The following is a 25234-nucleotide window of genomic DNA, read 5'->3' on the forward strand; positions in this document are numbered from 1 at the left end:
CTCTGAAGTGCAAAGACACTGAGGAAGCACCCAGAATGCTATCAAGAGGTTACTGATACTGTGAGGCATTACTCACAAAGGGTTTGTTTTGAGTTAGGGCTGGGCGATATGGAGAAATCAAATATCATGATATTTTTTACCAAATACCTCGATATTGATATTGCGATGATTTTGTAGGGTTGACTATTGGTGCTTTCACAAAATATTTACACAATGAAATTTTTGATGAATAATCAGCCGCAGTGTGCATATAATGACTGCCTCTTTTCCACCCAAATTAGTGAATGTATGCAGTTTATTTATTTATTTTTTTAAATACAACTCTCTAAAAAAAAGGCTGTGGACTTCTGTTTTTTATTGTCAGTAGACTAGGGCTGCAGACGAGCAGGCCTTTCTCTTTTATTTTATACTGGTGTGTCACGTTCAGGCCGGAAAACAGGTTAGTAAACAGTAGAAAGCAGCTTGAAGGCCAGTGAATAATGTTTGAGTGTCGCTTGGGCTGAGGCAGACTTTTTTTTTTTTTTTTTTTTGTGGTGGCATGTCACTGGTAAAGGGCATGTTCACCTGGGTGTTGTATTTCCATCACTGCTTATCGAAGCCAGAGCCGATAAATAGCCATGACTACTGCAGAGCCATTAGACCCAGGTGTGAATGTTGATTGTAACCTTTCCCATAAAATAAAAAAGCCACATGTTTGCAGGTGTTAGTGTTTTTTTTATATGTGACTGAAAGTTGTACATAGCTTATTATCTTTTTCAAAAATAACAGCTCTGACAATCACAAGTTGTGGAGGCCATGTTAAGTACAACACCGATTTCAAACAAGTTGGGATGCTGGGTAAAACAGACTACAATGATTTGCAAATCTTTCAGCTGAATAGAATAGAAAGACAAGATATTAATGTTCAAACTGACAAACATTATTGTTTTTTATAAATATACACTCAGTCTGAATTTGACGACAACCCTTTTCTTTATTAACAATATTCAGTAAGTATATGCGGACTGAGAACACTCGTTGAAGTTTTGAAAGTGAAATTTAATTCTCAAGATTTACAAGTGGGTCTCAAAATCTTCCAGATTTTAAGTCTGTGTGGAAGAATGGGCCTAAAATCCAATCAGAACAGTGTGAGAGATCAGTGTCTTCACACAGGAAGTGTCTTGAAGCTGGTGTTGCTAACAAAGGCTTCTCCAAATATTAAATAAATTTCAGTTAATGTGCTTGGAACCTTTTTTTCTGTCATTCCACTTTTTTGCACATAATTTTGAAAAGATTAGAAGGTTATGATTTCTTTGTCAGTGTAGTTATATTGAGTTAATACCAATGTCTGGTCTACATCTGGTGAAAAATGTGTAATGGAGAAAATTTCAATTATTGCATTCTGTTTTCAGTTATGTTTTATGCAGTGTTCCAAATATGTTGACATCAGGGTTGTAATTTATGACTATTTTACTCATATGCAATGCAAAATTGTATGATAGGTGTTGCACATTTACTCATTCTAATTCTGTCGATCCATCTCATCATTATGTGGCTAATAAATAATCATCTGTTAAGTAGGTTTTGCACCTATAATAGTAATAAAGTCACAGATGTTGGCCTTTTTAAAACAGTAACTAAAATAACACAGCTACTCTGTGTCCCCCAAACTTTAATTTTTTCCATGACTCAGCTCCAACCACTGCTAACACCCCTTCACTTCCTGCCCTGGCTAGATATTCAGCAGAATGGTAACATTAGCATATGAGTGGTTCAGTGTTTGGGTGAGTTTGTTCCCAACAAAGGTTGCCAAAGCACAGGTCAATGTCTCTCATCCACTTCAATGGACAGCTGAAGGGCAAACAGAACTCCCAAAATTAAATGTTTCCAGACTTTCGCCCTAGTCTGGAGGAAGAGGCCTCGGTCTGGATCTTCATGTGTGATATCAACACTGTAGATATTATGAAGATGAATGCAGCAACAACCTTTAATTATTCATTGCCCTTAGCCCTGTATTGATACTGTGTGCTGACATGAGTAATGTATGCACTGAGGATGTGTATGTGTGCATACTGTCTGTGTGTATATTTATGAAATGTACACAGACTCATGTATATGTCTGTGCCACCGTGTGCTTATGTATGTTTATATCTGTGTTGACAGGGAGAGCGGTGGGCTCCTGCCCGCAGCCTGGCAGTTGTATGCCGTAGCATGGCGTTATCACCATCACACTGCAGGCTCCTCGCTGCGCTACATACCCCGCAGGGCCGTTCTCTACTGCCCTGGCAATGATGAGCGAAAATTGAGAAAACTAGCCTCGCTGGATGTTGACTGTGCCGTCTTGGACTGTGAGGATGGTGTAGCCCTCAGCAAAAAGGTACATAGACACACAGATATATAAATGAAATGCAGCTTCGTACGAACAGGTCAGCAGAGAGCACACACGCACAGCTGTGTAATCCTGATTTTAATTCCATCTCCTTCAGACAGGTGCTCGGTCTTAATCACTGAAAGGAAAACTACCTAAGTGAGATGTTTAAAACAAGCACATTTCACCCTATTATGATGGTATAAAGGCAGCGGTGCCCCCCTATCAGAGTCCTTTAAAACAAGGTGACCATGTCCCACTGGGTGAGCAGCGGGAAAGCACCAGATGCAGCAGGTTAAAAGCATTCTCCCCCCGCCCACACGACCTCCCCATTGGCCCTGCTGAACTGCCCATGAAATTGTGATTGGAGAGTGGGATAAAGAAGGGGCCCGGGTAAAAAGTTAACTAACAAAGGTTTTTAAGTCATGATAATAAAGATGATTGATATGGCTGGAGGCTGTTCCTGTAGTAGACAAAGACAATAAGATGATGGCCTGTGTGACTGACAGGCTAAAACTGTGACCCTGCGATGGAGTTGGTGGATGTCAGAGCGTCTGTCTCTATTATGTGTTAGAGGAGAAATGTGGAGAGGAATGCAGCACTGAAGCAGCCATTCAGGCCTGAGGAGAATTCAGATGCCGGATGTCAGCCTGTCAGCATGTGACAGGTCCATGTCTCTATCGGATTTCAACAAATATATCCTGTTCCAACCTGCTTATTTCTCTCAGCAACCCACTCATTTCACATTAAACATAAGACAGTTTACAGGAAACTACTGTGAATTTTCCCCCTCCATATTAAAGGCCTTTCACAAACACAAATCTGTGTTTAAACCGTGTGTACGAACATTTTATTAAACTGAGTTGAGCTTACAATGGAGTACATGATAATATCTAGGGCTGCCCCCAACTAAGAATTTCCTAGTCGACCAATAGTCGTCATTTAGGGCCATTAGTCGACTAGTCGTCTGCATGTTTACGATATTAATTTAATTATTAAATGATATATTTTGGTGGTTTGAGTTGAAGGTGTGAGAAAGAATAGTATCAGTAACATTGTTAACACTGTGCTACATTACAGAGAAATACAAAACCGTACTAATGAACCTTCATTAATATAGGCCTATATTTTATCTACAAGTGCACGTCACACACTGAGCGAGCCGCCTGTTAATGACGCTGGGCTAATGGGCATGTAGCTACTTCCATGTTTCAGATGATACGTCATGTTTGTAGTCGACCAATGAAGATGAGTTTACATATCACCTTGGGTTCGTCCTTCACCTTCTCAAAATGATCCCACACTTTGGATTTCTTGCCAGACATGTTATTAACTAGCCTGTGGAATAACCGCAGGTACCAGCCCTGGAAATTAACCCGACTCCTGTCTGACTGCTGAACGTGGACACTTCCTGTGTCTGTCCTTTCAAATTAAATTCACACATGGTACAGTTATATAGGTTTTGATTTATTTTGACAAGGTGCAGCTCCTAATTGAGTTTCACTTTTTTTTTCTTTCTTTTGTTTTGTTTTCTTCTGCGACTAAGCGACCAATGAAATCTTGCTGACTGTTGACCTTTCTGGTCGACTAAGGTTTGATCTAATATTCCCACCAATTTCTAGTGCCATGAAATTCCACATATGTAGTCGAAGGAAATTGTTAGCCTTTGCAGGATATATAAGAGATTCTGATTAACCACCAAGCAGATGTTTTAATATCTAACTTTGCTGGAAGACATGCCTTTAGGTGAGAGCGCATCTTCATAGACCGTCACAGCATGTTTGAACAGAGTGGCAAATGGCTTATCAGCTGCTTCCGACTGCCAAGACATTCGCTAATATGCGCATAAAAAAAAACAATGCCGCTTTCTCTGATACAATTCTAGGCAAACATATTTCCTTATACAGAGAAACTGGGCCGTGACAGTATGCTGATTGCAAATAGATGGTATGCATCTCTCAATTGACCCTTCACTAAGGGGCGGGGCTTAGTGAAAGTTCAATTTAGAATGTGTCTGATTCACTAACATACACACAGTGGTAACTAAATTGGCTGGTGCACACGTGTTACTAATACAATGGTAATTTTCTCTTTGTAAGAACATTTCTAGGCACATATTAGTGAATGAGGCCCACTGAGAACATTAACAAAAAGAATGAGTCATACACTTTGTATGTGCGTACATTCAGCTAATTCTGATTCTGATTAGCTGGTGGGTTTTAAGTGTAGACAATAGCAATTAGGCCCTGATATATGCTGTTGAAAATAAAGGAGGAAATGACTTTAGCTACAGGGCAGGTCTATTCCCTTAAAATTCAGAAACATGTCCCTCAGCAGGCTTACCTCTCTGTCTTCCACTAGTCGCACTACAATACCAACAATAAATTCTGGATAATAGTCTTGTACCTCAATACTTCCCTGCCTAATAATCCCATCATGTTCTCCCGCTCTGATGTAGCTACATCAGCACTACACAGTTTGAAGCATGGCATCAGATTTCAGCCATTTCTTGACACCATAGGTCCACCTTAACTTTCAAAGAGTCGGACACAGTGTGCTAAAATCCTGTAACCTATTATGTGTTTCCTAGGTCGTACTGTGTAATATAAAAATTAGTTATTTACTCAATAACGTAATGCACCTTTCCTACTGGTACCCTTTCTTCACTTCCCACACTCTCAGCTTCTTTCTCCACTGTGGCAATTGGAAATCCATGGGGGTCGTTGTGTAGTTATACCTTCCCTTAAGATGATATTTTTTTCCTGTTGGTTGAACAGCGCCTCAGGTGTGTGTTCTCGTGTGTGTGTGTTTGGACTGGTAGTAATACTGCTAAGACATTTCTTTTAGATATTAATTTCCATTTTTTGAAATCAGTGTGGCATAATGTTTTTTCACTTTTTCACTAGGTGTTCAAAAACGCCATTTTCAAAAATATCTTCTTTATTTTTCTTCTTTATTAAATTCACAGGGGTGTATTTTCTAAGTATTTGAAGGCCCTCTTTAGGCACTAAATAGTGAAATTGCATTTATCCATATTTACTGAAAGGCAGAACTGAGAAAATAATATATGTTTGGAGTCATGCATGATGTATTTCATGATGTTTCTGTGGAGAGATGCAAAATATGGAGTGAAGGAAAGGAAATTTACACAGATAGGTATTGCACCTGATTTAAAGGTGCTTAATGCAACATTTAAAGCATGATTCAGAGTCTGGGGTGCGATTGTCTGCACACAGTTCTCAACATGGAGGTGGCTGAGCCGGTGGCTAGCAGCTAACGGTGCTAACTCCATAAACAGGGCTAGCAACAGCGACAGTGCTGACAGAGCTAGACAGTCTACCACAATAATGAGCAGAGAAACTTGGATTGCGACACACCCAGAGGTAGTGTGACTTCATTCTTTGCTCAGGACACCATTATTCCACCATGTCTTTACATGACTAGTATTTATTTGCTGCTATGTTAATTTTCTGAATGTCAAATCAAATCAAGTATATGTGTATATATAGCACATTTAAAAACAATTGAAATTCACCAAAGTGCTGCTCAAATCAAAAGAATGACACACAAATATATAGCAATATAACATGTACACATGTACAACAGAATAACACCTCTGAGAACAATAACGTGTAAAAATTTTTTTTTATAAAAACTAAACTATTAAAACCACTACGAACAACCAAAGGCCATTGAAATGTCGAATATAGAACCTTTAATCATTGTTGAGTAATTTTAACATCTGAAATTTAATATCCAAATAGACAGGAGGTGTTTCAGCCACATTTATAAGTGGTCCTCATGTGACAACAGATATGTGTTTTTTTGTTTCACATTTCACGTTTTATGTGTGTAACCTCGACCCAAAGCATTTTCATTTTTTACAGTTTTTTTTTTTTTTTTTTTTTTAAGTGACTTTGTATTGGGCTCGTAGTGCTGCCAAAAAGTGAGTGTCCCTCACAACAGCACTGGACCTGAATTCTGAGAAGATGCTGATTGAATAATGAAACTGTGGCTGCTAACATGCTGCTCACTATGCCCAATGTGTAGATACATTGTACAATCTGCGGGCACACTTTTATTGGAAACCAAGAGAGACTATAGCCTGGTCAAAATGGTCGGTAATAGTTCAGATTGTAAAAATTCTTAAGTGACACCAGTAAACAGTATTGCACCAAATTAATAGATGCATAAGAGGTCACATCAGAGAAGTTCTTCGTTAGAAAATATATGTCTCTCCTTATTGCTAACATCCCACAGTAAGTCCAGTCAAGTATCGTACTTTAAAACTGAAGCAGCCACGGACATGCTTCTGAAAGAGCAACTTAACTGTTTTTTAATTTGCTATTTCTATATGGTTTATTTTTTTCCTTGCTGTAGCAATGTAGACGTGTACTTTGGTTGTCAGCACACAGTGATGTCACTCCTAAGTATAAAACATGGGATCCACACCTCATGCTTGCACTTCCATACCATGTCATTCTTTTAAAAATCCCCAAGCACTTGTTGCGCAGGGCTGTGAAAATATTTATTGGGATCGTTGCAACTTCAATTTTTGACATCTGGCACATGTTGCTTTTGAATTTTTGCACTTATTTTATGCTGCTTAAGATGAAAGTATCTGTCAAATAAATTTGATTCAAACATAAATGGCGGCACGTTATGCAGATCAGATGCACACGTTGCTGAACACATTCACATCTTCTTGTGTGAATACCCAGCAATATTAAAGAAAATGTGCTGAGGCAAAATTCCCAGACAGCAATTTGTGTCTCATAACACCCCACGTAATTTCTAACACCCTAACCTGCCATGTAGTATGTCAGATTAAGATCTGTTCTGGGATCAGCTGCATTGTAAATGAATGAGAGATTTAGCTTTTACATTGTGAGTGTGTTTGCTCTGACAATTTCTACAGTGTATACCGTAGCTGCGATTATATTCGCCATGACAACCACACAGTCGGCACTGTGTGTTTGCCAAGAGATGCCAGGCCTCACAATGGTGTGGTAATGCATGTCTGTTTTTTTTTTTTTTTTTTTTTCCAAGGGGAGAGAGAATGGGAGCAAAGCAGAGAGTGAGCTCGCTAAATGCCACCCCGTACCACTGTTTTGGTAAAGGCAACAATAGGTTAGGTAAAATGTGAGGTTAGTTACTGGGTAAGCATGGATAGGCTTTAAATGGGGCTACTGCCCACGACTACCCTCCCATTATGTGTTCATTAATGTATTCTTTTCATTATCTGTCACCTTCACCTTAAAACAGGGAAGGATATTCATGACAAAAAGGTACGCCATGAAGGTCAGTCCACCCCCTCCCCTTGAAAATTGAAATCCGGGAGTGCCTGCTTTAATTGCCTGCCGCTTTGACTCCAAAAATGTCTGTGCTACATCTTGGCAGTAACGCTGGCTGCTTAAGAGGCAGGGAGATGAGAAAAGGAGTAAAGGGTAGGAGCCACCCAGAGCTTGCTAACTGTCACCGCAGACCCAGAGGGGAGAGAAGGAGGAGGAGAGAGGGGAGGGAAGACAAGGCTGACTGCTCTAACACTCTTACACATATCATCATATCTGTATGATCAGTGGGGTGGAGGAAGAGGGAGGGCAGGTTGAAACCCCGGAGCGGAACTGACGGCTACACCTGTCCTCTCTCCTCCTCTCTCCCTCGCTGTCTTGTTCTTTCATTGTCCCTCTCTCCCACTCATCTCCCTTCACCAGGGTCCTCAGGGTTAAGATTGTTTATCTCTCTCTCTCGTGTTCTCTCTCTGTCTCTCAGTGCCCTATGGTCCAGTATTCCTCCTGGTGTTTCTCCCTCTCCCTCTCTTTTCCCCACATGGGTCCCTCCATCCTCCCCGACTCCCCCCTGTCTCCCTGCCGTAGAGATTCTCTCCTAATCCCTGGAAGTTTGGAACTAATGAACTAACTGCTGAGCCGCTGCCACGGAGCTTGGTCCCAAACTATACTGTACTTCACACTCGATTTCCTCTCCAGATGGCATGGTGGCGCGGCCGACACGACGGGGAGCACCTCTCGTGCACCAGCACGCGCCTGCAAATGCGCACGGGTACACAAGACATGCAGAACACAAACATGCACACACAGGCAAAGTGTGCACATGGAGACACATGCGGACAGGCATTCACACAAATGCACATGCGCACAAGCACATACACAGTCTGCAGCTCACTGTACATCAGTCAAGTATGACAGAGGACCAGTGTCCTGCGTTCACTGTCAGTACATTAAAGAGGCAGGACCACTTGTTAGTGCTTAAAGTCACTATTTGTTCATTTAAATGTGTATGAAATAATTGTTGTGATGATGGCTGAGGTGACCCGTTCAATGAGTAAATTTGAATTAATTTGGCTCTGCAATGACTGAACAATCCACTGTGGTCATCTTTTACCATTAATCAAATAAAATTGAGTAAGGTATTCATTGAGTCATTGTCAGTCTTAATTAGAAAACAACAAACAAAAGTGGAAATTAATTTTGTTTCACATAGTATCACTGCTCTTTGACCTGACCTGAACATTTTTTGTTATTGTTTTTCAGTTTCAGTTATATATTGGGGGGACATTTTGGGCATTGGGGGGGGGGGGGGCACATGTCCCCCTCAATGTATATGGTGACTACGGCCCTGTCATGCATGCATAATTAGGCTACAGTTGTCTGGGTGCGCAAAGGTGAAGTGGCTGGTCTTGTCATACAAAGTTTGATGGAGTGTCAACTGGACAATATGGAGATATTTGCATCTTGAAAGCCGGACTACAAATGTGGATAGACAGGGAGAAACACACGCAAGCCTAAGACGTGGTAAGATACAATATTCCTCACTATATGAAGTGACTGATAACAAGATCTGTATAATGGATTGTAAAGAAATTCGTCAGGTTTTCATTTTGTAGACAATTGATCTGTATTTATAGCGTGATGGGATGACAGCACAATGATGTGTGTGGTATCACATGAAAGCTCTGCTCCTGCGCTTTCATGTGATATGCATGGCATTTCTGTGCGACACTGCATTTGCGAGTAATCCATCCAAGAGTAATGTTTGTGCAAAGCTGTATGAAAGCTGTGTTATACATAATTTTAGTGTAACTTTATCATTTTTTTTTCATTGTGAAAACATTGGACTACCGACAAGTGTCCGACAAAGCTGCAGTTCTGCTGATTCATGTGATACGCATGGCTTCTCGCAGAGAAAATCCATAGAGAGAAACGAACAGGTGTGAATTTGGGCGCACTATGCGTAGTTACTGTATAACCTATATGGTTAAAAAGCCTCTTGGATCAGCTGGAAACGTTAGCCATGTTGATCTTGGATGTGACCGCTGCACAGTGGCGTTGCCTCAAGTGATGTCGGAATAATTGGAAAAATGAGTTTCCGAAGGTAAAGCAATATTTCAGTGGAAACGGTTGACGACGTGTTTTTTAAACATTTTGAGTGATAAAATACAACACATCTTCTTTGTAATGTCCATGTTGTCTCCACATTAGGACTTAAACGCTCGTGAACACACAATGAAGTAAGAACGACTTCCCGACATGGGAAATCGGACCATCCGAGGAGCACATGAATGATACTTGGTGGTTTATGTATGACGAAAACACGTTGGGGCAAGCCCTCCCGGAACCCACAGAGATTGCATTGGAGTGCCTGCATTTAGAAGAAAATGCATTTTACATGGAAGTCTATGAGAGTGAGTCGGGGCGATTTCCAGCCAGGCTGATATCGCCCCAGAGGGCCGGAACGTGACTTCACACTGCCTCTGATTGGATATTCAGAGGCAGGATGAGCTGTTTCAAGTGAAAATGATCAGAATAATTAATATATTGTGTGTATATATGACAATAATGATGATAATCATACATTTATTATCATCTTTCTTTTCTTTTGTGGCTCGAGGAGGGGCGGTGCCCTATCGCTCTCTATTGGCCAGCCGCCCCTGTTTAGAGGAGAAATCAAGTCAATTAAATTTAGTTCAATTTCATTTATAAAGCCCAATATCACAGATCCCAATTTGTCTCACAGGGCTTTACAGCATACGACATCCCTCTGATTTTTGGACCTTCACAGCGGATAAGGAAAAATGCCCCCCCTCTAAAAAAAATCCTTGAACTGGGAAAAAAATGGTGGAAACCTCAGGAGGAGCAACTGAGGAGGGATCCCTCTTCCACGATGGACAGATGTGCAATAGATGTCGACCAGAACAGACCAACATGATAAATTAACAGTAATCTGTATGACAAAATGATACACAAAGAGAGGCAGAGCCAGAGAGAGGCGCACGGCAAACAGTAGCTGACAGTAGCTACAATAATATCAATTTTAGTAATAATATAATAATGATAGTATTTTGTTAATATATATGTTATTGGTATATATTAACATACGGCAGCAGCACAACCACGAGGGAACCTGTGAGACAATGGAACACAAATGCTCCGCAGAAGAAGCTGAGTTAGCGATATGCAGTAATTGGACATGAACGTTAGGAAATGAAGAACCAAATTTTCAGAATCTGAGAGTGAGAGAGAAAGAAAAGGAGAGGAGGGGTTCGGTGTATCATAGGAGGTTCCCTGGCAGACCAGGCTTATATCAGCCTAACTAGGGGCTGGTCCAAGGTGAGCCTGAGCCAGCCCTAACTATAAGCTTTATCAAAAAGGAAAGTCTTAAGTCTAGTCTTGCATATGTGCCTGTCAGACCGATATTAGAGACTTGGCACTCTTCTCTATTAATTAACAGTTGTATCACGACTATCTATAACATTAAGTGCCGTATCCTGCATGACACACAGTAGACGCTACTGAAAAAGTACTTAATTATCAATTACCAGTAAGCTTCCATGTTGCACATATAAGGGTCCATTAAGACAATAGAACACTGTAAAATATAATGCAATCCTATGCAGCAGCAGAAACTACAGCTTGAGCAGATAGTAAGTGTACACCTCCCTGCCACAGTCTTAACAAAGTGTAGAAATGCTAAACTTCAAATAGGTGGCATTTATCGCAGGTCTTTTGTACTGTATGGTACAGGTGTCATGTACCCCCTCTGGTTTAACAGTAACTTCTTCTGCAACAAAAGGTGATCAAGGGTAAAAATTGCATCCTGTCTATTGCTCTTTTTGCCCTTGTTCCAAATTCCTACTAAGCTGTTTACATGGCTAATGAAAATGATTTTTTCACTCCTATTCCTGCTTACATTCAACTGTACATACTCCAATAATATGCCATAACATGTCGTTTATCACGTCAAAATATGGAAAAGTGGAACAACTGTCACTTGTGCCAGGATTTTTTCAAAGTTTTCCAGCGGTGGCAGACCGTGCGAACACAGCCTTCCCCTTTCATTCCCTCAACCACCCTCTTGAAAAAGGTCAGCGTTACTTTGCATATCCCAAAACTGTTGATATCCAAGTCTTACATCTTTAAAAGTGGGTGTGTTTCTCCGTCTGACCAGAACTGTGGTCTTTTCATGTGGGCATGCATCTCTACCTTAGCATTGCAAACTGTTGGGGAGTTGGTTTGTGTACAAATTTATGACAATGCACAGAGCTAAGGGTGTCACGAACATGCGATAGAATCCCCAGTTGAGACACACATTTCGAATTTGCTGAGTACATGTCCAAAGAATGCTCCTAAAACCCGAATAATATTGGCTTATCCCACATGTCTTAATTGGAAAATGCCACATTCAGAGTAAGGTCTAATTTGGAATATCCAAATAGTATATGGTATTAACATGACCTATGTCAAATTCAGAGATAACACTCTTTGCCCCTGGTCTGGAGACAGACCTTTGTGTGCAGTGAGCAGCTGAGGGAAGAGTAGATGGCACATTGTAGAGTGGATGGCATTATTACGGTCTATTAACTTTTTCTGGTTGTAGCGCAGTCAATATATGAGCTATGGTCTATGCATGAACTGCGTCTGACACCAGAGATTTTCAACTTAACATAAATTATGCAGCCAACTGTCAACTGATCCATGACCTTAGTTCAATGCTCACTGTGTTATTCCAGAGGACACCGTAAGATCTGCTCTCCATTTAAGTGGATTCAAGTGACTAAACTCTTGACAGAAAGAGCTCCTGGGAAATAATGTTAGCCCGTTGAATTATGAATACTGAACATTTGTATTTAGTGTGTGCCAGTGTGTGTGCGCGTATTTACATCCGTGTATATACATGTTCTTGTGTGTGCGTGTTTGTGTACTTGTGCGCTCAACACCTCAGAGGACCCAAGAGACTGGGGAGAAACTCCCAGTCAGGCTGCCAAGACTTACAAACGGGATGTGAGCCGCTCAGCCAGAAAATAGACCCCGTCCCAGCCAGATCAGAAAGACCTTCAAATCTAAACCTCACTGTCTGTCACTGTGTATGTGTGTGTGTGGAGTGTCATGTGTCGGGTATCGATTGGTGTCCTTTGGGAGGGTATGATAGGCGAACGAGAGGTCAGGGTGCGTTTGAGAGTGATGACAGCGCTGTGATAAGCATTCGTTGCTCAGGAATGGAGAGGGCTTGCTCTTGTAGACAGTGGAGGGATTTAAAGGAGTGAACATTTTTTCTCACCTGTGTCTTTTTTGGATGTCATTATAACTCTTGGATTACATTTGAGCTCTCTCAGGTCTTTGAGTATCTTTCACTTGTGCAGCTGATCCAGATAGGGTGGGTTAAGGGCGAGGGTTGAGGCCGAGCAAGGGATCGGAAAATGCTGAGATGTAGAGAACAGAGAGGCCCTCTCTCTCTCTCTCATTATCCTGTTACACTCTTGTGTTTTCACTGGCAGTGCCGCAGCCCGCACCACTCTGTGCTACGTGGGCTGCGCAACGCAACACTTGGAGAGTAACCCCAGTAGGTGGAGTGATGATGGAGAAGGCGATGAGGAGAGGAAAACATGAAAGAATGGGAGGAGGAGGAAAGGAATGGGGTAGATGTTGGTGCACCAGAGGGGGAAAAAATAAGCAATGCTTACTTCTCTTATTTTGCAAGAATTTTACTTAATTTTAATTTAAAGTCATCAGAACCCAGCTAGCTATATGCAATCATTTTCAAATGTTTGTCTACGACTTCTGATAGATGAATGAATGAATAAAAACAATATACAGGCATCAACACTAACTTTTAAAATCCGTTGCCAGGCTGGCAACCAGGTATCAGTTTTTGATTGCCGAAAATTGAACGTTAGTTCAGACAGGACACAATGTCAAGCTCAGCTCACATCTGATGGAGCAGTGGATTGATGGAGGGGAGTCATTCAGGGCGCAGTATTTAAACTTCTCTAGCCTGCCTACTATTGCTGCTTCCTCTGCAAGCTGCTTTACAACCCACCTCCACCTCAGCTCCTCCTTTTGCATGCTGTGTTTGACTTATCAGTGTCATTTCTGTTTGTCACTGCTCTGTTCTGTTCCCGGGGGGGGGGTCTTTGCTGCTGCTCTCCCTGCCTTAGGCTTTCAATGTAGGTGCATGGAAGGGCAGGAAGGTTTGCTCTCTCTGTCTCAGGCTTTCTTTGCTTGCATGTGGAAGGGCAGAAAGATGTGCTCTCATTGCAAAGGAAAGGCAGAGAGGCCCCAGAACAGAGCCATACTGCCAAATATAATACTGCAAATGAAAAATGAACTTCTCTTTGGCTATGCAGTTAGAAATCACTTTAACAATAGAACTGTGACATCAGGTTTAAAAGTTTGGTGTTTGTTTTGCTGTTTGCACACTCTGGTTTGCTGTCATTTGCCATTTGTTGTCATTATGCAGTTAGTTGCACTTTTCACATGTGGGCTCAAGACACATGTTTGCAGTTTACATGTTGTGTTTTGTTTTATTTAATTTTAAAAAACAAGCAAACAAAACCGACAGAATACAGTAAACAGATTGTGCAGGTGAGATTTAAAAAACCCCCGAGAGGCTTAGAGGGAATCTCACCATTTCAGCATTAAGAACATATATTAATAAGTCCACAGCAAAAAACAGACAAACAGATATAAAAACATGGAATCAAAAAGCAACTTGTTCACCTTATTAGCATCTTGGTCACATTAAGTGATTATGACACCAAGTTGAGAACCATCCTTAGAAGGCTCTTCCAAGACTTTGCACATTTTAAATGGTTGCAGTTGCTTCAGTAACATTTATTCACATTCTAATTGACTTAACTGTGCATTTTGTGCATGGTTTTCTTCCTCTGTGGTGTGACAGAAAAATTGATGGGTTCCAAGAGTGCATTTTGACCATTGCATTCTGCCTCTATTGGTCTCCACATGGACTGTTCACCTGCCACTCTAATGTGATCAGTTAATACTACTTAGACTACAAACGGACTACAAATTAAATCTTATCCTGACGTCGACAGATTCTGCATACATTAGCAGATGATTTGTTTATAGAAATTAAAATAAAGCTAATAGAGAGTGTTCAGCAAATTAAGCATAATTATTCTTGTTTGTTGTTGTGAGTAGTCTGGGCAAACAGTAAATTGGGCAGACTTTATTGGTGCAGACAGCTGTACTGGGAGTTGCAAATGAGACATAAATCATTAACAAACTGTGATGCATAATCACCAATGAACAAAACTTCAAATAATTGTAATTATGCAGAGAATAGATAAGATATGTAAAGATACTGAATGGTGAGCCTTACCTTCTCCATTTTTCCTGCAAAATAGATTGATAGCCTTGGGAATTAATTTTCCCAAAACATTGCAATGCGGCTTGTAATGAACTGTAACCAAAGAGCTGTAATGAGATCCTTTCATGGCTAATTAAAGTGAATAAATAGTGTGAAACAACTAGCTGTTCTTCCACCTCAGGCTGTCAGTTCTGACCAACAATGACAAGCAGGTTTCATGATTTACAAATTCCTCCCGCCTCTACCCTGCTAGTTATGTCTTGTTGTCTGCCCTGACAGGAAAGCGGATAACACAGTGTGCCTCCAACTGACAGAGTGAAGGCCTGAATCTCCTTCTGCTACGTCTCAGTTATCAATGTAGCCTGAATTAGTCAGTCATCTCACTCCAGCTTTCTGGAGTGCAGCGTGCCACTTGTCAAAACCCATCCTCAATGACTTGAAGCCCACTAACACACACACGTGCCGCCGACATACACATACTGACAAAGACAGACGAACAAATGCGTACACAGTCACACTTCAGGCAGGCAGCCTTCACCTGCGATAGTCATACAGCTCATTTTAAATGGCATCGCGAGTTGCACAGCAGGATCCAAAACGCCAGCTCTCAAACGGTGAAAAAAAACAGAAAAACAAGTATGCTCATTGTGACTCATGATTTCCCACTCTCCTCAAACTAAACCGTATGTACATTCTCAATAAAAGACACAGCACTCCCCTGATTGAAGGCGCTATGTCAGTGATGACAGGAGCGTTCTACATACAGTACAAGTTGTTTTTGAGAATGCAGGCATTTTTGGAGAATTACACTGTCTTGTTAATGTTGTAAATGATCCTAATTCATGCCATTAGTCTTTTATGTGTTTTGTTCTTTCACGTGCTTTCACGTGCTTGATACCCACAGTTGTAATGTCCTAGAAAACACATTCTACCACTGTTAAATGCCATTTCTAATGAACATTTCATGTCATGCCCATGGATTGATTACTGAATGGGCCTACAAAACCACTAAGAACTGTGTAACAATTACAAAAAGATGCAAAAGAGCTGCAAAGAAACTCATAAAGCCTACAAAAAGCGGCAAAACAATCATAAAGGGACACAAAATGACTATCAAGAGACACAAAACAACTACAAAAAGATGCAAAGCGAGTACAAAAAGACACAAAACCACAGTGAGATGTGTTACAACTACAAAGAGACACAAAACAGCTGCAAAGAGACTCACAAAGCCTAGGAAAAGGCTAATGGCAACTACAAAGAGACTCAAAATGACCACCAAAAGAAACAAAACAACTATAAAATGACACAAAATAACAAATACAAAAGAGAGATACAAAACTACAGAGAGTTGTGTAATGACTACAAAGAGACACAAAACAGTTGCAAAGAGAGTCACAAAGACTATGAAAGTGGCAAAACGATCACAAAGAAACTCAAAATGACCATGAAGAGACACGAAACAACTACAAAAAGACAAATTGACTCCAAAGAGATGCATAATTACTATGACGCACAACAGCTACAAAAAGAATCACAAGGGCTACAAAAAGTGGCAATACCATGAGGAGACACAGAATGGCTACAAAGAGATGTATAACGACTACAAAGAGACACAAAACAGCTGCAAAGAGACGCACTAAGACTATGAAAAACAACCACAAAAGGATGTAAACAACAGAGAGACTCAAAATGACCAATAAGAGACACAAAACATCTACAAAATGACACAAGATGACTAGAAAGAGACACAAAACAGTTGAAAAGAAATTAACAATGACCATGAACATGGCAAAACGATCACAAAGGGACACAAAATGACTACAAAAATGTAAGCAGCAAAATGGAGACGACAAGCTGCTACAAAGAGACTCAAAATGACCACTAAGAGACACAAAACAATTATATAAAGATGCCAAATATCTACAAAAATACACAAAACCACAGAGAGATGTGTAATGACTACAGAGTGATGTAAACAAATTCAGAGAAATTCAAAATGACCAATAAGAGACACAAAACAATAAAAAAAGACACAAAATGTCTACAAAAAGACAAAACCACAGAGAGTTGTGTAATGACTACAAAGAGATGCAAAACCACTACAGAAAGACTCACAAACGCTACGAAAAGTGGCAGTATCATAAAGGGACACAAAAGGACTACAAAGAGACGCAAAACTGCTGCAAAGAGACTCACAAAGATGACCGAAATGCGCACAACAACCATAAAGGGACACTTAAGAACTACGAAGAGATGTAAACAACCACTAAGAGACACAAAACAGCAACAAAAAGACACAAAATGACTACAAAGAGTCACAAAACCACAGAGAGATGTGAAATGACTACAAAGAGATGCAAAACAGCTACAAAGGGACTCATAAAAGCTACACAAATGGACACAAAACAACTACAAAGAGATGTAAACAACCACAGACACTCAAAACAACCACTAAGAGACACAAAACAACTACAAAAAGACACTAAATGATTACAAGGAGACACAAAACCACAGAGAGTTGTGTGACGACTACAAAGAGAGACAAAACCACAGAGAGTTGTGTGACGACTACAAAGAGACACAATACAGTTGCAAAGAGAGTCACAAAGACTACAAAAAGTGGCAAAACAATCACAAAGGGACTTAAAATGACCACTAAGAGACACAAAACAACCACAAAAAGAAGCATACAAAGTACAGAAAGATATAAAACCACAGAGAGTTGTGTGACGACTACAAAGAGACACAAAACCACAGAGAGTTGTGTGACGACTACAAAGAGACACAATACAGTTGCAAAAAGACTCTCAATGACTACGAAAAGTGGTAAATCAATCACAAAGGGACACAAAATGGCTACTGAGATGTAAGTAACTACAAAGAGCCTGAAGGCAACTACAAAGAGACACTAAATGACTACTAAGTGACACAAAACAGTTGCAAAGAGAGTCACAAAGACTACAAAAAGTGGCAAAACAATCACAAAGGGACTTAAAATGACCACTAAGAGACACAAAACAACCACAAAAAGAAGCATACAAAGTACAGAAAGATATAAAACCATAGAGAGATGTGTAACAACTACAAAGAGATGCAAAGCAAACAAAAGAAAGAGACCAAACAACTAAAGAGTCTGTCTGTCTTGCTCCTGTGTAGGAGAGATGGCGGGGCCTTCTTGATGTTTGTGCCCAGGGGCCCATTGTCTGATAATCCGCCCATGGTCAAGCAGAACTTTTTACCTTTCCTTATTTCCGTCCAGTATATACAGTAAGAACCACTGCCCTGAGATCTAATTGAAATTGAATGAAGGGACCGAGAGCGAGTCTACACCCCGAGTCTGTCGATGTTTGACGTTGCTTGTTTCAAGCTGCATGAAGGCAGCGCTGGTCATCCATGATCTGATGCTGGAGAGGAAGGCCGTCCCGCTGTGGACTGTACACACATCAGTTTGGACGCTCCAGTCTGATGTGGTGTCTACAAGGCGGTAGCCATGCTGTGTCACGTATACACAGCACTCCGTAGGATCCTGAGCGTCAAGGCTCAGGCTGTGTGTTAAGGAGCTGACCTCGCTCTTTGGAAGGTCAGCCTCTCTGCACTTGAAAAGCTTCTCGTGCGTATCTATGCATTCTACGGCCCTGCCTGCCTGGCCGACCGCTCGCCTGCCTGCCTGCCTGTGTGTCAGCTTCTAATGATGAGGATGATGGAGGGAATCAAAGAGGAGATGGAGCTGACGTCGGGGCGAGCTCTCCATGGGACACCAGGTGATTGGGGAGGGAGCTTTGAAGCAACTTGTTGGATGGCTGTCCATTAATGTAAAATATCTCTTTTTCAAAGGGCTTTATTCAAGCTCGGAGTAGCGGAGCCCATAGGGGTCAAGGTGTCTGGCGGAATAATATCTTTCTCTCTCTTTACAGAAAAAAGGGGATAAAAGAAAGGATAGTACACAGTGACCTGGCCTTCTCTTAGCCATTCCTGGCGTCATGGTTTCAGAAATACCGTCGCAAAAGAAGAAAAGTGCAGGAGACAATCCTTGCAATGAGCGGTCTCTGCTTACATTAAAAGAATTTTATACATGCAGGCTGCTAGTATATCAGGCTGAGGTTAGAGTGGGAGTCTCAGTGCTCTCCAGTCTATTTGATCTGTGAATGTTATAAACCATGCTTTTTGATCATCTCTGGATCACTATTTATTTAGTTTGGTCAGGGATCAATGTGACTCCTGGCATTACGAGACAGCCAGCGGTTCTCACAGATCAATTTTCTCCAGTCACCATGAACTTGGGAGGGACAGACAGAATTTAATCCACCAAGTAGCAGGTTTATGAAGAGTGAATTATGGCTGCGTAAATCGCCCCATCCGTTTTAAGTTACCACGCTACGGTTACGGGTCTATCTTGGCTTGTAAGAGAGAGTAACAGAGAGGTTACAGCAAAACTTAGTCAAAGATCACAGTGCTCTCATCATATGGTGTGACAATCCCTCTTGTCTCATTCAATGAGGCAAAAGGCAGACATAGACGACGCGCAGCAGTCCAAGCCCACTCATGACCCCTATTAAATCCGAGCAAATCTTTGATATGTACTTTGATACCATATTTTATTGATACTGGAGGGGTGTTCATAATATCAAGTACAGTTCTGCATTCCAGGAGATCAGAGCGAGGGCTGTTTTGTCTCAGAAGCCGTCCCATGACCCTTGAGGGGTCCCCATAAGCTCTCGTACAACTGAACCAGGGTTGACTCTAGTCCACTTTAGTTTTTACAAGAGATTGTGATGTATGGGCTCTCCATGTTATATCTGTCTACAGTTTCTCTTTCATGCTCACTGTGATAATTCAGTGATGGCTCTACTAATGATCAGCCCTTTTTAGATATTCCTCTCAGATATTTTTTGCATCACATAGCATGATGCCACATTTGCAACCACCACCAGTCAGTGGTGCAGTATTTTAATTATCCATGTTTCGTTTCATGAATAAGCATCTCCTAAACCCCTCTGGTACATCTAGTAATCAGTTTTAGTTTGAGAGTATTTTTATTGCTCTGTGGCTGGAGACATTATGTTTTTGGTTTGAATGTCCGTCTATCTGTCCCATTCTCGTGAACACAAAATCTCACCCTGAGGGAATCTCCTTAAATTTGGCACAAACGTCCATTTGGAGTCAATGATGAATTGATTAGACCTTAGTTGTTGTAGTTCAAGGTCACTATGACCTCTGATGTTTCTCATGAACCCAGTAGCTCAAGAATAGTGTGAGGGAATTTCTTTAAATTTGGCAAAAAGGTCTACTTGGACTCAACAATAATTTCATTCATTTTTGGTGGTCAGAGGTCAAAGTCATTGTGACCTTGCGTTTGTTTCATTCTGGTGAATGCGATATCTCAAGAAGGCCATGAGGAAATTTCTTTAAATTTGGTACAAACTTCCATTTGGAGTCATCAATAAACTGATTAGACCTTAGTTGTCCTAGGTCAAGATCATTGTGACCTTTTTGTTTCATTCTCGTTAATACAATATCTAAAGAAAGCGTGGAGAAAGTTTCTTTAGATTTGGCACAAACATCCATTTGGAGTCAATGATAAACTGATTACACTTAAGTTGTCAAAGGTCAAGGTCATTGTGTCCTCCATCTCATTCTAGTGAACATGATATCTCAAGAACACTGTGAGGGAATATCTTAAAATTTAGCACAGTTCTTTACTTGGACTATACAATTATTTGATTCAATTTTAGTGGTCAAAGGTTAAAGTCACTGCGGTGCCTGGTTTGTTTCATTCTGGTGAATGTGATATCTCAATAAGGCTTGTGAGAGATTTTCTTTCAGTTTGGTAAAAACATCCACTTGGACTCAGCAATTACTTGATTAGATTTTGTTAGTCAAAGCTCAAGGTCGCTTGACTTCATGTTTGTTTTATTCTGGTGATTGCAATATCTCAAAGTATCTTTAGGTAAGTTCTTCAAATTTGGCACAAAGGTCCACTTGGAGTCAATAATGAAGTGATTAGATTGTATTTGTCACAGGTAAAGGTCATGGTTACTGTGACCTCTTTCATTTTATTCTTATGAACCCAGTATCTCAAGAAAACCCTGCGGGAATTTCTTCAAATTTGGCACAAACTTGCGCAATTACGCAATAAGATTTTGGTGGTCAAAGATCAAGGTCACTTCACGTTTGCTTCATTCTTGTGAAGGTGATATTTCAAGAAGGCTGAAGGGAATTTCTTCAAATTTGGCACAAATGTCCACCAACAGTTAACAATGAACTGATTAGACTTTTATTGTCACAGGTAAAGGTCAAGGCCACTGTGACCTCTTTCATTTCTTTCTCGTGAATCCAGTTTCTCAAGAACACTGTGAGGGAATTTCTTCAAATTTGCCACAAACATCTACTTTGACTCAGCAATTCCTTGAGTAGATTTTGGAGGTCAAAGGTCAACGTCAATTGGCCTTGCATTTGTTTATTCTGGTGAATGCAATTCAACCATTAATTATTAAGATTAAGATTTAACTTAAATGTCTAATATAATTAAGTGATGAAGTGGAGACATTTTCTACCCAAAAGGTCAGAGGTCAACTGCACTGTGACAGCATAATATTCTGCATAAAACACTTTTGTGGCCATTATTCAGCATCATAACTCAGAAAAAGAAGGGGAGAGATTTGGTCGTATGTTAAATTGGTTACATCAATCTTGGGTGCCCACCTTTAAACTGTGCTGATCATGTGGATCTTTGCTGTCAGGTTGAAGATGTGTGTGAAGCATCCATGTAATTCTAGTTTTCTTTTGAGAAAGTTTTTAGTAGTATAAGTGGAAACGGGAGAAAAAAAAAATCCCAATCTGAGCATCTCCACAACACACTCTCTCTCTCTCACTCACACACATACACACACACACACACACACACACAAGCACTCAAAGGCTCCAGCCTCTGATCTGACCTGACAACTCCTAAGCTACCGTTTCCTCATGCTGCTTAACTCGGACCACATTTCTCCCAGAGAGCCTCTCTCCTCTCTCCAGCCGGACTTCTCTCCCCATTCTGTCCCTCCTTCTCTCTGCTCCCGTAGCCCAGCATCTGGTTTGAATATAGCGGCGTGAGCTACTGTGTTACTGATAGAAGTTGGGACTGTATGGCTTCTCTTTGATTTTTCCATCCTCCTCGTCTCTCTTCCTGCTCAGCTCACACAATGCCTGCATTGAGAGGGAGCAAAGTTTGAGCGGGCAGCGTCTGTTTTGTTGATTGTTGGCACACTGTATGAATATGTATATGTATAAACTGCAGTTAAGGGCGAGTGCAGGTGTGCTGCGTTATTGTATTATTATATTTATATATGTTAATGTTTCAACTTGATATTATTTATTCCAGATTGGTGTATGCTTTGTCCCATCACCTACTATGATCACACTTTATTTATGTCTGTAATGCGTTGCCTATTTTAGCAATCATGCTTAATGGTCAATATAATTTATGTAGCCACATTTCCTTGGGGGAAATTGGACTTTTATTGCATTCTTAAACATTTTCTCCAGCACATTTTTTTTAGTGAATGGAACTGACTTGCATCTATGCATTTTTTTAAATGTGGAGTTGAGCAATAACAAGTCACCAGTTTTCAACCTCTCTGTAGCACATGGCAGCATTTTTCTAGTATATTTTTGGGGTGTCGTCTCTCATAATGACTATGCTACTTTTGAAAATGTTATGCAACATGTGCAATAATCCTGATTTCTGTCTGTTTTCTGTTCCTGTTCTGCAGACAGAGGCCAGGGAGACCATTCCTAAGATGTTAGCAGAACTGGACCTGGGCCGGACAGAGAAGTGTGTGAGGGTGAACTCGGTGTCCAGTGGCTTAGCTGAGGCTGACCTGCAGGTCATCCTGCAAGCTGAGGTCCTCCCTCCCGCCATCATGTTGCCCAAAGTGGAGGACACGCAGGAGGTGCAATGGGTAAGTTCCAAATATTGGCGCATGTTAAAAGAGCTCCTGTTGTTTTTTTTTCTTAAGGATAAGGATGAACCACATGTAGCCCACTTCCTGAAACAACAAAACAAAAGTTGCAACACATGCAAAAACCAAAACAAGGCTTAAAAAATACCCGTGACTTTTCTCTCTCTCCTTCACCTCTGGGTGTCTTTTAAAAGAACACAGTGGTGCTCTTACACAAACTCATGAAGTAAGAGGAAACCGCGGGAATCTTCAAAGCAATCATAACAAACTTTTCCATTTCCCAGTAAAAGTGGGAATCGATCCCTGTGGCAGGGACTCAGGGACAGGCAGGGTGTTTTTCTTGGCCGCTGCTCAAGAAACGGATGACATTTCTTCGGATTAGCTTCAGAAGCCCGATAGCTTTCTGTAACAACACGACGGTGCCTTCTGCCACTGCTGAACTTACTGGAAGCTGCCTCGAACAGAGTCATGTTGTGGCTAAGATTTAATTTAATCAGTCTTGAAGCACTGGGCCAGACAGGTATAATGAATAAAAAAGTTTATCCGTTATTTATGCACACTGTATTCGTGAATATTAAGTTGGAAGGCTGTCCTCTCAATGGTGTATGAGGAAGACAAACTAATATCTAAAAGTCAAAAGCTCGAGAGTGCACATCCAGTTGCCTTTGGTACTTGACACGTTTTACATGAAATATTCCAAGCGTTTGCACTCTCACAGTGGATGTTAATAAAGGCACACATGAAACAACAAATCCAAAATGATCACCCACAATCTTTGTCCTTATAAATTGTAATTTGTTCTGTACGAACTGGCCCCGCGGCCTAGCGTTGAGTTAAGAGGTGTTTGTCTGAGCTTGGCCATCCCTCTGGCTTTCTATAAAGGGGCGCTGTACGGATGTCAGGTCCCAAAAGGTCAAGAGACAGTGACATCATTAATGCAGGCCTTTCTGATCAGCTCCATATGGTTCGCTTACCAGGAGGAACTGGGTTACTGTCTGCTTGCTTCACCGTTTGTGTCCGAATACAGTTCAGAGGTGCTGGGTTGGGGTACTTTTCCCTGAAAATCTGTCACGGCTCGCGGTATTTTTATTTCATTTTACTTTAACTCTCTCTTTGCACACACTTTTATATGCTTAAAGGTTTACTTAAGCATTTTTGAACTGGCTGATAGAGAGAGAGAGAAGTGAAAGGAGGGTGTGTAGTGAGGCTTTTCCCTCAGTGTTACTAGGCTGTACACTCGTGTTGGGGCAGGAGCAGGAAGTTTTTAACTAGTGGTTTTAATTAGAACACATCTATTTCCTGCTGCCCTTTCTTTCTTTCTTCCAAGTATAATTGCTGACAGGTGTTCACTAATTCTCTCCCTCAGCTCAGCCGTTTCTCCCTTTGCTACTTTTCCTCACTTAAGTCAATTTTATTCCGCATTAATTTCCTTTCTTTTTTTTTGCCAGCCTGTTATTATTATGCTGAAAATCACAGCCCGTTGAGAGTTATAAAATGATTATATAATCGCCTGCTTATGCTTTTTTTTAATTTTTCTTTTCATAAAGACGCTGTAAATCTGTTTGCATGTGGGAATAACAGGGCGTTTCTGCATCAGCAGGTGCATGTGTGTGCTTCTGGAGTGGTCACGTCTGTAGCTCTGGATTGGACCGTGATGCATTTGGTTTAATCTCATCTTTGTCCCTCAAAGTTTCTCCGTGTCTTCTTTACACATGCCTCTCTGTGCGTGCATTCACATGTCTGTGTGGTAAGCATGTGTCTGATTTTCTCCACTCCTGTAAGGCAGCGCAGTAAATCCCTCACTTGTTTATTTTTCTCCCCTTTTTTTATTGATATTAGCGCAAGAACCTCCAGACTGATTTGTCGCTAAAAGATGGACTTGCTTGTTTCCCTTTGTGTGGAAATCTTTAGCTCTGCCTTTCTCCTCTCCCCCGGCCCTTGTGTGACTGACAGGCCTTATTGGGCTATAACAGGCGTAACTCCCTCCCTTTGTCTGAGGACAATTCTCACACAGATTCGGAGCCGTGTGCATTCTTTGCCCGCCACACTATTTGGTGTGCACTGGGACCGAAAGAATCGCACCCTGTCCCGCTCCTCCTCCTCTACTCCTCCTCCTGTCCCCTCCCCTCATCCCTTTCTCCGCTTCCCCTCTGTGAAATGAACACTTCAGCAGGCCGGAAACATTTAATCTGGCCCCCTTTTGAAGAAAATTAATTGAAACTTGTCCCACTATAGCCTCCTTTCTCTAGCTCCATCTCTCCCTCCTTCTCTTTTCATGATTGGATGGTGAAATTGTCAGAGGGCTTGTTTGTAG

At 41.1% G+C, this 25234-nt stretch overlaps 1 protein-coding gene across 1 annotated transcript in view; it reads left to right on the plus strand.

The window, feature by feature from the left end:
- clybl (citrate lyase beta like) overlaps positions 1-25234 on the plus strand; it is a 91881-nt gene that overhangs the window by 48648 nt on the left and 17999 nt on the right. Inside the window, exons 2-3 of the mRNA XM_049593621.1 lie at positions 2143-2356; positions 22732-22920. Coding sequence (XP_049449578.1) covers positions 2143-2356; positions 22732-22920 — 403 coding nt within the window. The remainder of the gene's footprint in view (positions 1-2142; positions 2357-22731; positions 22921-25234) is intronic.

Source organism: Epinephelus fuscoguttatus, linkage group LG13 (assembly GCF_011397635.1).
Source record: "Epinephelus fuscoguttatus linkage group LG13, E.fuscoguttatus.final_Chr_v1".
Classification (NCBI taxonomy): Eukaryota; Metazoa; Chordata; class Actinopteri; order Perciformes; family Serranidae; genus Epinephelus; species Epinephelus fuscoguttatus.